Source organism: Cherax quadricarinatus, chromosome 79 (genome assembly GCF_038502225.1).
Source record: "Cherax quadricarinatus isolate ZL_2023a chromosome 79, ASM3850222v1, whole genome shotgun sequence".
Classification (NCBI taxonomy): Eukaryota; Metazoa; Arthropoda; class Malacostraca; order Decapoda; family Parastacidae; genus Cherax; species Cherax quadricarinatus.
In genome coordinates, this window is record NC_091370.1 from 6,416,067 (window position 1) to 6,434,396 (window position 18,330).

The window sequence follows — 18,330 nt, forward strand, 5'->3', positions numbered from 1 at the left end:
AGGTACATGATTGGAATATATGTTAGGTACATGATTGGAATATGTTAGGTACATGATTGGAGTATATGTTAGGTACATGATTGGAATATATGTTAGGTACATGATTGGAATATATGTTAGGTACATGATTGGAATACATGTTAGGTACATGATTGGAATACATGTTAGGTACATGATTGTAATATGTTAGGTACATGATTGGAATATATGATAGGTACATGATTGGAATATATGTTAGGTACATGACTGGAATGTACAATACACTAGGTACAGTACTAGAATGTATAATATAATACATTAGGTACAGGATTAGAATGTATACGTTAGGTGCAGGATTGGAACATGTCTATTAGTTCACAGAGTGGTATTCCACTGACTGTTCTGATATTTAAAGGGGAACTGAAAAATAAAATAGAAATTGATAAAACTAATACAAGTCAATAAATTTGGAGAAGCTTTTATAATATAGACAAAACAGAAGTATTTCCAGTAAATCAATGTAAAAACTGTTTTATCAGCCAAACTCAGCCTTGGTTTATACAATAATGGAAGAATAAAAAAAATATATACATTATATATATATATATAATTATATATATATATATATATATATATATATATATATATATATATATATATATATATATATATATATATATATATATATATATATTATATATATATATATATATATTATATATATATATATATATATTGCGATCTTGGCTTAAATAGCAACGTTCATCTTGCCATATTGGACAAGTGAAAATTTGTGTATGCAATAATTTCGCCAAAATCATTCTGAACCTAACGAAAAAAATGTATTTCACTGTGTTTGTTTAGTATTAAATTACTGTAAACAAATTAAAATATATTTAGTTGGGTTAAGCTAAATTAAATTGTTCTTGTTATAATAAGGTTAGGTAAGTTTTCTAAGATTCTTTTTGAGCAAAATTAAAAATTTTTACGTTAACATTAATGAAAAAATATATCTTTAAACGTATAAGAGAAAATTTTAGAAAGGACTTAATTTTAAATGAGTTCTTGCTAATTGACCAGTTTTACATATTCGGCACGACATATATATATATATATATATATATATATATATATATATATATATATATATATATATATATAATGTGTGTGTGTGTGTGTGTGTGTGTGTGTGTGTGTGTGTGTGTGTCTGTGCGCGCGTCTCTCTGCATATATACACACAGTTTTAAAATAATCTGGAATGGAAGCAAACAGGTTACATACACCTTCACGACTCTGGTATTATCCGAGCTGCAACGTAGTTAACCACCTATTACAAAAATAACTTTCTAAGCAAGATGTTACCTGTTGCAGAACCACTGAGGCAGACCGGCAACTACCAAGTTTTGTAGCATTAGGTTTAAAGCCTATTGACTGTACATGGGTCATTAAGACTTCTTAACCTGTACACACCTTGTACAATAACAGGATAGAAACAAACCATACCAGGGGCGGGGATATAACCCGCGATCAGTCTCAAAACTCCAGACCGTCGCGTTAGCCACTGGACCAGCTAGCCACAATAAGATTCGTCTAACTAGGTATATTTCTACACAATAGGAAGGTTAGCACAGGCACCACTGTGACCACAAATGCAAGTTTTTGCAGACGAATCTCCAGCTAACGTGGCCGTGACGAACTCTAGCTCAACGGCATTGAGGGGACTTGAGCTAGAGTTCGTCACGGCCACGCTAGCTGGAGATTCGTCTGTAAAAACTTGCATTTGTGATCACAGTGGTACCTATGCTAACCTTCCTATGGTGTAGAAATATACCTAGTTAGACGAATCTTATTGTGGCTAGCTGGTCCAGTGGCTAACATGACAGTCTGGAGTTTTGAGACTGATCGCGGGTTCTATCCCCACCCGTGGTATGGTTTGTTTGCAATCGTGTCATTGAGATTTCGTTAGTCATAACAGGATAGTGCTAGAAAGTACATTGCTTTCCGAGTTGTATGGTACGGTAGGCCTAGTATATCTCCATACAGAGTTCGATTCCGTAATGACATAACAGTTAAGGGCACAATGTAGAGTTGGTGAACTTACAGAGTCCTGAGGCTGGCCAGGCCGAGGAAGGTGGAGTTGTGGAGGGCTGAGAGCTGGTTGTCCCGAAGGTCGAGGATGCGCAGCCGGCCCAGGCTCACGAACACCCCAGCTGGTAGACTTCGCACACTGTTGTTGCTCAGGTCCCTGAGATCACACGGGGCACAGGAATGTGTGGATGATGGATGGTTTAAGTGACACTCCCGAGAGTACCCCACAAGGGGTACTCTCGGGCTCAGATAGGTATACTGTCCAAGAAGTCTGTTTTCCAGGCACTACCTCGTGAATGTACAGTTATACTGGGAATAAGACACATGCATAACCAAGAAGGAAAAGTTTAGCAGCTTGTGGCTTTATTATATAGGTGAGTACAAATAGGAAGCGCATCTGTCTGGCGCTCAGCAGACGGAGGATCAAGCCTCTTACGTCTTGCGCTGAATGACACACATGGGTCTAGCGCTTAACATGAATTAAATAAATAATTGTGGCTTTATCATTCTAATTAACAAAACCACAATGTCTTGAATACGCATGTGTGTCATTTCCACAATCATTAGGTGTTAACCACGGAACGGGTGGGCCTCGAACCTATGACAGGCGAGATATATACTAAACTTCTGAACCTCTAAATTCATGACCCTTTGGATAAAGGAGATCTTGAAGGCAACGTCAGACCTTTTATAATTATAGGTGGGGAGGTGCAGAGAGATGAAAGATCCAGAAAGATCAGGAAGATGCAGAAGATTCAGGGAGACACTAATTTTAGTGATGTAACTATGCACAGTGGGGTCCATTGTGACCTCTGCAATCCTGTTTTTTATGCTACCGTTAACAGGATGAGCATGGGGTGCATAATATACAAGCTACTCGGGTGGCACAGCTAAAAAGGAGAGATCAGAGAGATATTGACGGATCATGGAGAAAGATCCAGGCTCCTGGTGGGAGCTTATACTGAAAAATAACTTTCCCAGTAGTTAAGTTAGTGTATATATCCCCACACATATCGCACATCATTTTATAACTTTCTACATTTTATGTTTGTTTCATAAACTGCAGATTTAGTAGCTATAATCGCCGATTATTTCCATACATCTAATCCCCCTCTCATTCATAGGCGATTTATTTGTTTAATAAGAACCTTGATCATCAATGGTGGCTGCGGTGGGATCTTACTTGTAAAGTTATCGTGTGACCCAGGATCACTCGAGATACTGTAAAATTACTTGTAAGTGTGGATAATTGCTTGTTTAAAGTGACGGTATATTGTAAAGTACACAAACACTTAAAATTGATGATTTAATGAACGTGATGTTGTTAAAAGGACTTAAAGATAAAAGTTCAAACACAGTTATGTAAAGATTTATATTTATCTGAAATGAAACTAATTTATGGTTTGTGGATATTTAGAAAAAAATTATCTGGTGTATGTGCTCTCCCAGATGGTCGTCAACCAGCTCCAGGAAGTCACCAGCTGGGCCGAGCTAAGCTACCAGACCCGACTGACATTCATGTCACTCCTGTTGTACCAGCATCACCACGGCTTATGTTCATTCTCAAAACGGCTTCACACCAACGCCCCGGACACCAGGGCGATGCCCAGAAGAGCTTCCAGTGCCCTACCCGGGAACCTATCTTTGGGTTATGCACCGCCCACTTGATTAGTGTTTGGGTTCCCCCAAGTTCAGTTGCCTTTCCTCTTAGAGAAAGATTTTATCTTACAGGAGGCAAATATCACAGCCCCTCAATAAAATATTAAACGGGTCAGCTATGTAATTAAGACCCGCGTCAGGAGGCTTTTGTCTCCTAATTAGTATTACTGTAATGAATCAAATCCAGTGACCATCGTAATACCTCAGTCACAACCACCACCACAGTCACTATCACCACTACAGTCACTATCACCACCATAGTCACTATCACCACCACAGTCACTATCACCACCACAGTCACTATCACCACCACAGTCACTATCACCACCACAGTCACAACCACCAGTCACTATCACCACCACAGTCACTATCACCACCACAGTCACTATCACCATAGTCACTATCACCACCACAGTCACTATCACCACCACAGTCACAACCACCACAGTCACTATCACCACCATAGTCACAACCACCACCACAGTCACAACCACCACCACAGTCACTATCACCACCACAGTCACTATCATAGTCTCTATCACTACCACAACCACCACAGTCACTATCACCACAGTCACAACCACCACCACCACCACAATATACTCACAGAAAAACGATGTAAGAATACTTCCTGAAGGTTGTGGTTGTCAATGTGTGGTTGATGTAGTTGCCGGACATTCGACTGCAACAGAAGTGAAGCGAGAAATTAGTTATCCACTGGAGAAGCCGACATGTCTGTCTCAGCTTGTGTGCTGTTAGATAAATACAAGAGTGAGAGGGGTTAAATTTGAGTGGGACTTGTACACGAGTTTATAGGTTTTAAAAACTTATTCCTTAGGTTAGGTTAGGTTCGTCAGGAAACAGGACAAGCGTTTCCTGACGTGGGTCTTGATCAGATGACCCGCTGTTGGGGTTTTTGGTCATCTGACCGAGGCCTTCCGCTGGCTTATCGGTCCAACCCTTTAAAAGTCGTCATCAGTTATAACTATTTAATTATTTTGCTTATTCCTTGGGAAACATTGAAAATGGGTTGGGCAAAAAATTTTGTAAGTGAGGCTGTGTTTGAGAAAGACTTGCCTAGCGTGGGCCAGTAGGCCTGCTGCAGTGTTCATTCTTTATGTTCTTGTATCCACATACGTACACACACCCACGGCCTCACAAGTACACACACCCACGGCCTCATACGTACACACACCCACGGCCTCATACGTACACACACCCACGGCCTCATACGTACACACATCCACGGCCTCATACGTACACACATCCACGGCCTCATACGTACACACATCCACGGCCTCATACGTACACACATCCACGGCCTCATACGTACACACATCCACGGCCTCATACGTACACACACAACTCAGCATATACAAACAAGTAAAAAAAAATATACATGCACATATCCACCAGTACAGAATGTATACACGGCCGACTTGTTGAAAAAAAAAAAAAATATATATATATATATGTGTGTGTGTGTGTGTGTGTGTGTGTGTGTGTGTGTGTGTGTGTGTGTGTGTGTGTGTGTGTGTGTGTGTGTGTGTGTGTGTGTGTGTGTGTGTGTGTGTGTGTGTGTGTCGTGCCGAATAGGCAGAACTTGCGATCTTGGCTTAAACAGCAACGCTCATCTTGCCATATAGGACAAGTGAAAATTTGTGTATGCAATAATTTCGCCAAAATCATTCTGAACCTAACGAAAAAAAAAAATTTGATTGTGTTTGTTTAGTACTAAATTATTGTAAACGTATTTAAAATATATTTAGTTGGGTTAGGCTAAAATAAATTGCTCTTGTTATAATAAGGTTAGTTAAGTTTTCTAAGATTCTTTTGGTGCAAAATTAAAATTTTTTACATTAACATTAATGAAAAAAATATATCTTTAAATGTATAAGAGAAAATTTTAGAAAGGACTTAATTTTAATTGAGTTCTTGCTAATTGACCAGTTTTACATATTCGGCACGATATATATATATATATATATATATATATATATATATATATATATATATATATATATATATCATACTTTACAGGCGGAACGGAGAGATTTAAAACAATATATTTTTATTCTATTAACAAATTATTAAGAGAATTCACATGTGACGCAAATGTTAAATTTAACAGCAACACAAATCAGCAGAAAATAATACGTTTAACATTACAACTTAGTGGTGCCCAGCATAACTAAAGTTAATCTAAATTTAGTTACCAATGGCACAAACTCGTGGAAAAAAAGTATTGTATATTTTGGCCTAAGGCTTAGTGGACTGGTAACTACACAATGATGTACACAACGAATGTAGTGTATGTACTGCAGCCACCTGACGTGTTATGATGGAGGTGGGTCACCTGGAGGAACGAGGCCAGGCGAAGGAATGTAATGAGGTGCAGGAACGAGGCCAATTGGAGGAACGAGGCCAGGCGAAGGAATGTAATGAGGTGCAGGAACGAGGCCAATTGGAGGAACGAGGCCAGGTGCGGAAACGAGGCCAGGTGGAGGAACGAGGCCAGGTGGAGGAACGAGGCCAGGTGGAGGAACGAGGCCAGGTGGAGGAACGAGGCCAGGTGGAGGAACGAGGCCAGGTGGAGGAACGAGGCCAGGTGGAGGAACGAGGCCAGGTGGAGGAACGAGTCCAGGTGGAGGAACGAGTCCAGGTGGAGGAACGAGTCCAGGTGGAGGAACGAGTCCAGGTGGAGGAACGAGTCCAGGTGGAGGAACGAGTCCAGGTGGAGGAACTATGGTGCAGTAGGAGGTTACCTCATGACAAGGGCAGTTATACCATCAGGTTGGCAATAACATTACAAAAACGGGTCACCGTCTAGCCTCACCGTCAGAGCGAAACAATACCAGGAACTGGATGTGTTCTTACAATGTTAAGATTCAACCCACAAGAGAATTTTGTGTGTATATTTTGTAATATATTTTATGGATTTGACGTCCTAGGTTTTACGATTTGTTAAATTATTTGTTAAATTATTCACATTTTTTACCAAAGCGACACCAGCTTTTTCTCGGTATACTGGAACACTTTTTGATGTGTGGATATTTACAACTGATACCACATATGCAAACTCCCATGGCATAATATTTACATGTTCTTCTCCTTTACATTTTCCTGCTGCACATTCAGCTTTGTCTGGTGAATTTTCTTTTTGGTCTTCCTGTCTATCATGCTCTAACGATATTTCTTGTGCTTCTCCGTGTTGCTGCCTATTTCTTCTTGAATGTATCTCATGTACACTGTTTTACTCCACTGATTCTGTTTCGTTTGTGTTGCTTTGCACCTCTAAATTTTTCCTCCCATGTCTTCCTCTGTTTTGTGTTTCAGTCACACTTCTCCCTCTAAAGTTTTCATTTATAATTTGAAAATGCTTTACTCGATCGATTTCAAATTTTAAATACTGACAGATAGAACCTAATAAGTTTACGTTCTGTAGATGCAAATTAATTATTTTATTTTGCATAATTAACTTGGAATCGTTGGACTCTGAATAATAACTGAAGAATAGACTGAAGTTTGCATTGCGAATTGTGCCTGAGTAATTAACCTGTTTTACTAAAGTTGGTTTCCAAGTACTGCCTGAAAAATGCCTCTTCTGCTTGTCTTCAAACTCTTTGTTGGTGCATGATCATTAGTTTGGATTCCTCTTGGGCAGTGTAGGTGAAAATTTACCAACTATATTATTATTATTATTATTATAATCAAAAATTACCAACTATATCGTAGCGAAAAATTTAAATCTGGATTTCATGCGACAATTTATGAATGCCTCATCAGGTCACCCACAAGTGTTCATTGTTAATGTATCTTAGATAAAGCGATGGATTATCAGGCTGTGTGTACCTGCCAGTTTGCAAAACTATATTGCAACCTACACAAATAACCCGCACATAAAAGACAGAAGCTTACGACGACGTTTCGGTCCGACTTGGACCATTGACAAATGGTCAATGGTCCAAGTCGGACCGAAACGTCGTCGTAAGCTTCTGTCTTTTATGTGCGGGTTATTTGTGTATCGTTCCAGTCACGGTATTGTGCCTTTTTGTTATTTATATTGCAACCTCTCAGCTGTCCTCACTGCTTTCTCGTAGAAGGTATGCGTGTTCCAGTCTCTTAAATCAACATTCTTCAAGGATTGTAGGGAATTTGGAATAAAATAAATCTGAGAAAAGTGAAAAATATTAAAAATTCATGTATTTTTTGGTAATTTGAGTTTAGTGGCCCTTTTATATCATTTTCGCACGGTTACATTCCAGAACCGGCACAAATACTCAGGTACGGTAATCTTTTGTTACTCGGAGGTTTTCGTCTAACTCGAGAATGGCTTAGTCGATCACTTTCATATTTTCAGTGCTAGTGAAGCATAACTAAGGAATGGTACATGGCACTGTTAACACAAAGGCGCCTTCTAGTAAATTTTATATAGATCATTCCCAAATTTGGCTTCTGGGCAGTAACTTTAGAAAGTCCCTTCTGATCGGCTTCAAAGTTTCAGCAGTGATGAATCGGACTTAGGAGGAATTGTTACCGGAGGTCTGGTGATGCCAGGGGCCAACTCCTTGATTGTATGCCCCAAATCACTATCATAATTCCCTTTCTACTTGGATCCCCCCCCCCCTCATTTGGATGCCCGGGGCCACCGTCCCTTCGGCCTTCCTCCCTCTGCTTGCCACTGCACGTGACGTTGTCCACTGACCCTCTGAGAACCCATAACAAGCTATCACTTGACGTTGTTCAGTGACCCATTTAGACCCATCCAGGAAGATATCAGTGTAGCAATTTATCACCTGATTAGAATACTCTGGTGGCCAATTACCACGTCAATATAATCAGATGGTAAGATTAAACAACAGGTCTGATTAAGTCACAATTCCAGGCAGTAAATTTGTAATACAAAGTCTGCTTATAGTGTCAACATACGAGATCATTAAATGGCTTTATCGCCTTAATCATTGTAATATAATGTATAATACATCTCTTTCTATAAACTTAATCCACGCAGACAGCAAACAAAGGGTTGTTTGCTTGCCAAGTAGGACGCCCTAATGAAACTGCTTAGCAGTGTGTTACAATTAAACTGTAAACAGATCTATTGATTCATTGTACATTTATCCAAGTCGAATATATCAAGATAGAATGTTGACAGATAAGACAAACAATGGACTATCAAATCAGACAGTTGACTGACCCCAACATATTTCAATTCAAAGTTTATTCTTTATAAGGATTACAATGCTGAGTTTACAGAATTTGGTTACTGTGTGGTTTACATGTAGTAAAATAATAATTACAGAGTACCACTAGAACGCCTAGCATGGCTAGGCATTTCGGGCAGATTAGTCTGCAATTAGTCTGTTCACTGAGTTATGTTGAATTAACGTATCAAGTGTTGTAATTTAAAGCAACTGGCCTGGAATGAGAGGTGACTAGCAATTAGTTGTTCAGCCACGCAAGTCGTTCCCAAAGAGCTGTCAATTATGCTCTCATAGTGATTATTATATACTAGCTGCTGATTGGTGGTGATTAATAAAATGTGACATTGTCATTAATGATCGTAATTATAAATCGAAGAACCGATAGCTATAGCAATTACCTAACTGCTGATAGGGGTGATTAAGGTGGTTGGAGATTGTGTCTGTTAGATCAACAATCATTACCATATAACTGGTTAAGCTTTCAATTTTGCTCACAGATCAATCTATGAGCATAACCGAGTAATTAATAACTACATAAATTAGTTGATCCTGTTCATCGTAGGAGTAAGTGATTTATGCTTATTATATGCTATTACTGACCACTAATTAGCATTGATATAATTATAAACATTGTGAACTACAATTAGTCACATCAATTAGAGACACGAGATAAGATGAATCAATAAAACCCTAATATAAATTATGAATAATTACCACGGTAATTAAGTGCTAAACACAGTTGCGTGTTATTAAAAGCAGTTAATTAAATCTGTCAGTTGTCTGTCATGTTGTACAGTTATGTTAGAAATGGTATAAAATACTGACAAGTTGATGATTGAGACACGTGTAGCAGTTGATACATGTGTAGCAGTTGACACATGTGTAGCAGTTGACACATGTGTAGCAGTTGACACATGTGTAGCAGTTGACACATGTGTAGCAGTTGACACATGTGTAGCAGTTGACACATGTGTAGCAGTTGACACATGTGTAGCAGTTGACACATGTGTAGCAGTTGACACATGTGTAGCAGTTGACACATGTGTAGCAGTTGACACATGTGTAGCAGTTGACACATGTGTAGCAGTTGACACATGTGTAGCAGTTGATGACTGAGACATGTGCAACAGCTGGGTATCTTTAGTGTTGAAACCACTACTGCGACTTGTAGGTTCGCCGGTGGTGACCCAGCCCGGGTCTTCTCCAGATGGTGACCGGGCCTTGGCTTCCCCGGGTGGGGGGTAAGCGGTGGGCCAAGGCCGGGTCATTATTTGGAATCACCATCCAGGTCACCATCTGAAGTCATCATCAGGGTCACCATCTGGAGTCACCATGGCCTACACAGTAGGCTTCTTCTGTCACATGCAGAGGCAGCTGGTGTAATCAGGGACGGAGCTACTCTGAAACTATTAGACTTCAGGGGCCCCTAATCTCGGAGGGGCTCCAGAAGCCACTTTAGTTCATAATATTTAAAAATTTTGGATTTAAAAAAGTATTAGTGTAATTTAATAGAAAATAAACTAAAATAAAAATTAAATGAAAAAGGTTATTATAGTATGACGTAGGTCAGCGAAGGAGCCCCATAAGAATTCAAGATTCAGGGCCCCAAAAATGTAGGTTCGCCATTATGTGTAGTAGTGAAATGAAGATATAATCAGTGCAGAAGAGTTCACCTCAAGTGAACTCTTCTACAGGTTGAGGGACTGACAACCTCTATTTCTCCTAAGTTAACTGACTGCATCATCTTCATGTCACTACTACACCTGTTGCCTCTGTATTAGACTGAGGAAGCCTACTGTGTAAGCCAAGAGTTTCAGCAATAACGATACCCAACTATTGCACATGTGTCTTGACCAACATATTGTACAGCTGTTAATTACCAAACACCTGCTGCCTCAGCTATGTTGGTCATCAATACGAGTCAATTACGCCAGTTAAACTAATTCGGGGGGAAAAAATTGCAGATTATCTATCGGGAAAATATCACTGGACAACAATAAATTTGCTTTATCGCTCTGCTTATATACATAAAACTTGAATGCTAGGCATCATGGCTGCTTGTCAGGAAGAGTCACAGAACATCAGTCGTGCTCTGGATGTCTCACTGTTCAGGTATTTACAAAGGATCAACTGTTCATTGTCTATGTTGGTGTTTTTGTTTAAATTATATTTCTTCTCTACATATACATACCTATATTTACCTTCGGTTTCTCTTACTCTTTCATATGAAATCGCTATTTCAGGATAATATCCCTATACCAGGCAGACCAATAAATTTATTGGCCTGCCCTATTATTATTATTATAATCAAGGGGGAAGCGCTGAACCTGGGGGATTATACAACGCCTGGGGGGGGGATGTGGAAGGCATTCAGGCTTAATTCGGGAACTGGAGCACAGATCCAATTCTCTAAATCAAGAGCCCCTCACCAACATCAAGGAACCTTGAGGGGTGGCCTGCCCTAAACAGTGCAGACAACTTTTGCTATATATGTGGCAAATATACACCAGGTGATCAACGGAAAAAAAACATGTGTTAAGACTGTATCCAAAGGTAAAATAGCCCCTCCCCCCCCCCACACACACACGTACGTCCTGTGCTGTGGACAGAATAATTCAGTTGAAACTCAACCTTGTATACAAAATTAATCACAATCATTATCCCATCACCTGCATCACTTTCCTTTACAGCTTCGCTAGTAGTCTCTCCTCTCAGCTTCTCCACTCTTTTTCCCCTCAGGCATTTTCAGCTTCCCTCAACCCCCTCCTTTCCTCTCAGTATCTTTCTCCTCTTGGATCCAACAATCCATTTCTATCCCTCTCTGCGCCTCTTAGCCAGTCTCATTCCCTCTCAGCTCCTACATTCCCACTCGGCTCCTTCGCTCCCCTCTCAGCCACTATCTTCCTCGCCTCGAGTCTCACAACAGATGTTCAGGTAATGATCATTTACACTAATCATAAAGCTCAACATGTGCACTGTAGCCTCAAGGGACCGGCACTTGTCCAGGCACACACACACACGCACACACGCGCACACACAAACACACACACAAATACACACACACAAATACACGCACACGCACACACACACACACGCACAAACACACGCACGAACACACAAACACACGCGCACACACACAAACACACACACACACACACGCACGCACACACAAACACACAAACACACAAACACACACAAACAAACACACACAAACACACAAACACACACACAAACACACAAACACACACACAAACACACACACAGGGCTGGCTGGCTCTGGCTCTCTCTCTCAGTAATAATATTACGAGATTAGACTAAGATTTTTCTACCTATATCATATAAGCCAAATACTGTTATCTAAGAAAGCTCATTTAAAAGCCTTTGTTAACATTACCTCAATTAAATTCTCTCTCTCCCCCCTCTGACTCACTCACTCACTCTGTACTTACAAACGAGAAATCTGCAGTTCAATATCCTGGGGAAGGCTAGTTAGTCCTCTGTCTTCACAACTGATGGTTATGTCCCGACACTCACAGCTGGGCGCCGACGCCGAACACACGAACGCTGCAACAACAGTAAACGAGTGAACACTAACCAATAGATAGGAACAGGTGTAAACAGGACATGTGAAAGCGGAGGGAAGAAAATACAATTTGCGTATCGGTTTCATTACTAAGTGGATGGAGTATCGAGTCTCGACAACAGTGTTCTTTAAATTCCCTCTCCCCCTTGAGATACATTGTAATAACATATCACTGACGGCGTGTTATGTTACTACACGACCCCAGTGACAGCCCCACGACAGTAACGTAACATCACTGACAGCCCCACGACACAGTAACGTAACATCACTGACAGACCCACGATCAATTATGCTTACTAAATTATTTAAAATATTTAACCGAGTATAATGTTCACAAATTTTTATGTGCACATACTATATATACATTCAGTGGCCGCCATGTTAGGTACACCTGCTCGTTAAAACAAATATCTAATCAGCCAACCATGTGGCAACATCCCAGTGCCTAAAAGCATGCAGATATGGTCAAGACGCTCACTTGTTCAGACTATACACAAGAATGGGGAAGAAATGTAATCTAAGTGAGTGACCATGGAATGATTGTTGGTGCCAGACGGTGTGGTTTGAGTATCTCAGCAACTGCTGATCTTCTGGGATTTTCACGCACAACAGTCTCTAGGTTTACACAGAATGGTATACACAAAATATCCAGGGAGTGGCAGTTCTGTGGGCGAAAATGCATTGTTAACAGAGGCCAGAGGCGAATGGCCAGAGTGGTTCAATCTGGCAGGAAAGTAATCAACTCGACCACATGTTACAACAGTAGTATGCAGAAGAACATCTCTGAATGCATAACTCGTAGAAACTTGAAGTGGATTGGCTACAGCAGCGTAAAACCACTCCGGGTTCCACTCCTGTCAGCTAAGAATAGGAAACAGACTACAGTGGGCACAATATCACCAAAACTGGACAGTTGAAGATCGGAGAAACATCGCTTGATCTGACGAATCGCTATTTCTACTGTTACATGTAGATGCCAGCGTCAGAATTCAGCGTCAGCTTCTGGAATGTGGACGAACGAGAGATTCGCAGCATGGATGTGCAGCCAACAAGTCAGCATCAACTGCGTGATGCTATGTCAACATGGACGAGGATCTCTAAGGAATTTTTCAAGAACTTTGGTAAATCCATGACTCGAAGAATTCAGGCTGTTCTGGAGGCAAAGTTAACCCTTACCCAGTACTAGATGGGTGTTCCTAATAAAGTGGCCACTGTTATATATATATATATATATATATATATATATATATATATATATATATATATATATATATATATATATATATATATATATATATATATATATATATATCTTTCGTATTAGTTAACATGAATTTCATGTTGCATTTTGGGTAATTTGCTTTATATATTAATGATGCCTTGCATAAGAACACAACAGTGACCAACCTGCCGTCATGTTTCTCTAGGTTTCCATGAAGGTTGATAACTCCTGAGCCGAGAGCTGCAGAAAAGATTTTTTACGACTACTGACAAGTTCTGAGCGACACATTCCACAAGTTGATGGCGAGTTGGTGGCAGGAGCAAGCATACCAGCGTGTCGTCAGGCAGTCCCTCCTTCCCACTTCTCCTTCCTTCCTTCTTTCTCTCTCTCCCCTTTATTCTTTTTCCTTTTCTTCCTCTTTTTCCTATCGTGCATCACGTCAGTAATCCGCCGTCAACAGCCTTGGAAGATCCCGTAAATACCTTCCTTTTTGAATGGCACACTTGACTGAATTCTTGAGGTGCGAAGCTCCCTTGCTGGGTTGCTGAGGCGTGTAGCTCCCTTGCTGGTTTCCTGAGGCGTGTAGCTCCCTTGCTGGTTTCCTGAGGCGTGTAGCTCCCTTGCTGGGTTGCTGAGGCGTGCAGCTCCCTTGCTGGTTTCCTGAGGCGTGTAGCTCCCTTGCTGGGTTCCTGAGGCGTGTAGCTCCCTTGCTGGGTTCCTGAGGCATGTAGCTCCATTGCTGGGTTCCTGAGGCGTGTATCTCCCTTGCTGGGTTCCTGAGGCGTGTATCTCCCTTGCTGGGTTCCTGAGGCGTGTATCTCCCTTGCTGGGTTCCTGAGGCGTGTAGCTCCCTTGCTGGGTTCCTGAAGGATGTAGCTCCCTTGCTGGGTTCCTGAAGCGTGTAGCTCCCTTGCTGGGTTCCTGAGGCATGTAGCTCCCTGGCTGGGTTCCTGAAGCGTGTAGCTCCCTGGCTGGGTTCCTGAAGCGTGTAGCTCCCTGGCTGGGTTCCTGAAGCGTGTAGCTCCCTGGCTGGGTTCCTGAAGCGTGTAGCTCCCTGGCTGGGTTCCTGAGGCGTGTAGCTCCCTTGCTGGGTCCCTGAGGCGTGTAGCTCCCTTGCTGGGTTCCTGAGACATGTAGATCCCTTGCTGAGTCCCTGAGGCGTGTAGTTCCCTTGCTAGGTTCCTGAGGCATGTAGCTCCATTGCTGGGTTCCTGAGGCATGTAGCTCCCTTGCTGGTTTCCTGAGGCGTGTAGCTCCCTTGCTGGGTTCCTGAGGCGTGTAGCTCCCTTGCTGGGTTCCTGAGGCGTGTAGCTCCCTTGCTGGGTTCCTGAGGCGTGTAGCTCCCTTGCTGGGTTCCTGAGGCGTGTAGCTCCCTTGCTGGGTTCCTGAGGCGTGTAGCTCCCTTGCTGGGTTCCTGAAGGATGTAGCTCCCTTGCTGGGTTCCTGAAGCGTGTAGCTCCCTTGCTGGGTTCCTGAGGCATGTAGCTCCCTTGCTGGGTTCCTGAAGCGTGTAGCTCCCTGGCTGGGTTCCTGAAGCGTGTAGCTCCCTGGCTGGGTTCCTGAAGCGTGTAGCTCCCTTGCTGGGTCCCTGAGGCGTGTAGCTCCCTTGCTGGGTCCCTGAGGCGTGTAGCTCCCTTGCTGGGTTCCTGAGACATGTAGATCCCTTGCTGGGTCCCTGAGGCGTGTAGCTCCCTTGCTGGGTTCCTGAGGCATGTAGCTCCATTGCTGGGTTCCTGAGGCATGTAGCTCCCTTGCTGGGTTCCTGAGGCGTGTAGCTCCCTTGCTGGGTTCCTGAGGCGTGTAGCTCCCTTGCTGGGTTCCTCAGGCGTGTAGCTCCCTTACTGGGTTCCTGAGGCGTGTAGCTCCCTTGCTGGGTTCCTGAAGGATGTAGCTCCCTTGCTGGGTTCCTGAAGCGTGTAGCTCCCTTGCTGGGTTCCTGAAGCGTGTAGCTCCCTGGCTGGGTTCCTGAAGCGTGTAGCTCCCTGGCTGGGTTCCTGAAGCGTGTATCTCCCTTGCTGGGTCCCTGAGGCGTGTAGCTCCCTTGCTGGGTCCCTGAGGCGTGTAGCTCCCTTGCTGGGTCCCTGAGGCGTGTAGCTCCCTTGCTGGGTTCCTCAGGCGTGTAGCTCCCTTACTGGGTTCCTGAGGCGTGTAGCTCCCTTGCTGGGTTCCTGAAGGATGTAGCTCCCTTGCTGGGTTCCTGAAGCGTGTAGCTCCCTTGCTGGGTTCCTGAAGCGTGTAGCTCCCTGGCTGGGTTCCTGAAGCGTGTATCTCCCTTGCTGGGTCCCTGAGGCGTGTAGCTCCCTTGCTGGGTCCCTGAGGCGTGTAGCTCCCTTGCTGGGTCCCTGAGGCGTGTAGCTCCCTTGCTGGGTCCCTGAGGCGTGTAGCTCCCTTGCTGGGTTCCTGAGGCATGTAGCTCCCTTGCTGGGTCCCTGAGGCGTGTAGCTCCCTTGCTGGGTCCCTGAGGCGTGTAGCTCCCTTGCTGGGTCCCTGAGGCGTGTAGCTCCCTTGCTGGGTCCCTGAGGCGTGTAGCTCCCTTGCTGGGTCCCTGAGGCATGTAGCTCCCTTGCTGGGTTCCTGAGGCGTGTAGCTCCCTTGCTGGGTTCCTGAGACATGTAGATCCCTTGCTGGGTCCCTGAGGCGTGTAGCTCCCTTGCTGGGTTTCTGAGTCTTAAGTGTAAAGGGTCGCAACTCGACTTGCTCGGTTTGCGAAAGAGTGATAACCACGCCATTAGACCAATTTTAATAATAAGGGGAATAATAAAAAGTATGAAACATGTACATCATTAATCCCAGCTGCCATAGGTTGATACTTTGACAAAGGTGACGCCAGTTCAAGATCTATAATGATACATTGCATGATTTACCCGCTCTGGAAGTAAACTCCAAGAAAATAATTCCTGGGTTGGATGAATATTTGGGCGCCATATTCCGCATCGTTTTCAATTTCACGTTCGTAGAATTGAGCTTGATCCGTTGAGAATTAAGTTCTTCAGCAATTAAACTTAGTTGATATTATGACAGTAGACATGGACCTTCATCTGTTTGGAAACGAGATAGCTGGAGGTAGGACTATAATGATAACGAATCCAAGCGGTATTGTTGAGAGGAATGGCCCAAGACATGCAAGGCGACCCCCAGGGTACGCATTTGTGAAAATCGCCGCGGAAAATCCGTGAGACGGCCACGCCTGGGGACACGAGAGACGGACGACTCAAACCAGTAAAGGAAGAAGGAATAGACGTGTGTTGCATAAAAAACGACCGATCTGCAAGTTAAAAATGCCAACGGGGGTGACAACGTGGAGGGGAATAGGAGTGAGAAGATCAAAGATTATTTTTTTTTTCTCTCTCATGAAGATCAGGAATCGTCGACGATTCAAGAAAAACTGAGAGGTCAATACACGAGGGAATGAAAAAAATGAATGTTCTCATAAGTGGCATACTCGGGATTAAGGTGGTGAGACATAAAGGGGTAAAATGAGACACCATTATCGCCTAAGAGCAAGAGAGGCACAGAGGAAACAATGATCCCAGAGCATTTTAAGGTAAGGGTTGAAAGAAAAAGATACGAAGGAAACTGAGAAACATTTATCTAAGTAAATACAGCGCATTCATGCTAAGAGGCATCAGAGATAAACTTTCAGAAGAAATTATAAATCTACCCTTGTTTTATGTTATTATGGAAATTATAGCAGCCTCAAGCATTTACATTTGCAAGTGTCTAGCTACTTTACAACTAGACGAGTGTCACTCCATTTCATCAAGAGGTTGGTGGTGTAGGAGATAAAGGAGGGACCAGAGAGGAGAGGTGATGTAGGTGAAGCTTGTGGACAATGAGAAAGAAGCAGAGAACCTCCACAACCATCAGTGAAGCAGAGAAAGTGAAGTGTGGAGGAAGTGTAAGCAAGGAAAATGACCGAAGAGGAGAAAAAGGAAGATGAAGCCGAGCACCGGAAAAAAAATCAGAAGCAGTAAGGGCAGGTAGGCTATCTGCATATATCATCGAAAATTTGCTGCGCCCGAAGAGCGGAGAAGGACGAGAGAGACGACCTCGATGTTACGCATAAGTCTGTAAACCTCCGATCTAGAGGATGCAAGTTCCCTGCTCTGAGGTGGAAGGACGATGGATGGGCGGGGGTAAGGGCAGGGATGGGTGTGGATGGGGATGGAGGGAGGAGTGGTGTTGAAGGGAGTATGATTGACAGGGGAAGGGAAGAATGGTGGGAGTGGAGGGTTGTAGATTGAGAGAAAGGAAGGGAAGATGGGAAGAAGGTCACTAGGAGTGATCGATTGATCTTCTGAGGACATGTATGTATGAAAACAAAAGAAGGCGCTTTAAGTTTTCATGTGTAAGTCCATACATCTCCAATAAGAGGACATCTTGAAATATCAATAGAAGTTCAGAGAATTACCTTTAAAGAATACAGACAGTAGTTCATTACGGCTTAAATTGAGTTCATAGACAGTGGCTTCGAGGGAGGCGAGGGTAGATTTACTGTGAAAAGTATTGGGACTGTGAAAGGACAAGGTTACTGACGGTAGCCATGACGCAGAAACTACACAACAGCGTCTTCTGTGAATCTTACCTATTAGAAG

General features: G+C 42.8%; 1 protein-coding gene across 1 annotated transcript in view; it reads right to left on the reverse strand.

Annotated features, from left to right (window-relative positions):
• Window positions 1–18,330, reverse strand: part of LOC128702769 (G-protein coupled receptor GRL101) — a 208,386-nt gene that overhangs the window by 67,525 nt on the left and 122,531 nt on the right. The window contains exons 14-16 of the mRNA XM_070101807.1: window positions 12,380–12,494; window positions 4,334–4,408; window positions 2,081–2,224 (exon numbers count right to left, since the gene is read on the reverse strand). Coding sequence (XP_069957908.1) covers window positions 2,081–2,224; window positions 4,334–4,408; window positions 12,380–12,494 — 334 coding nt within the window. The remainder of the gene's footprint in view (window positions 1–2,080; window positions 2,225–4,333; window positions 4,409–12,379; window positions 12,495–18,330) is intronic.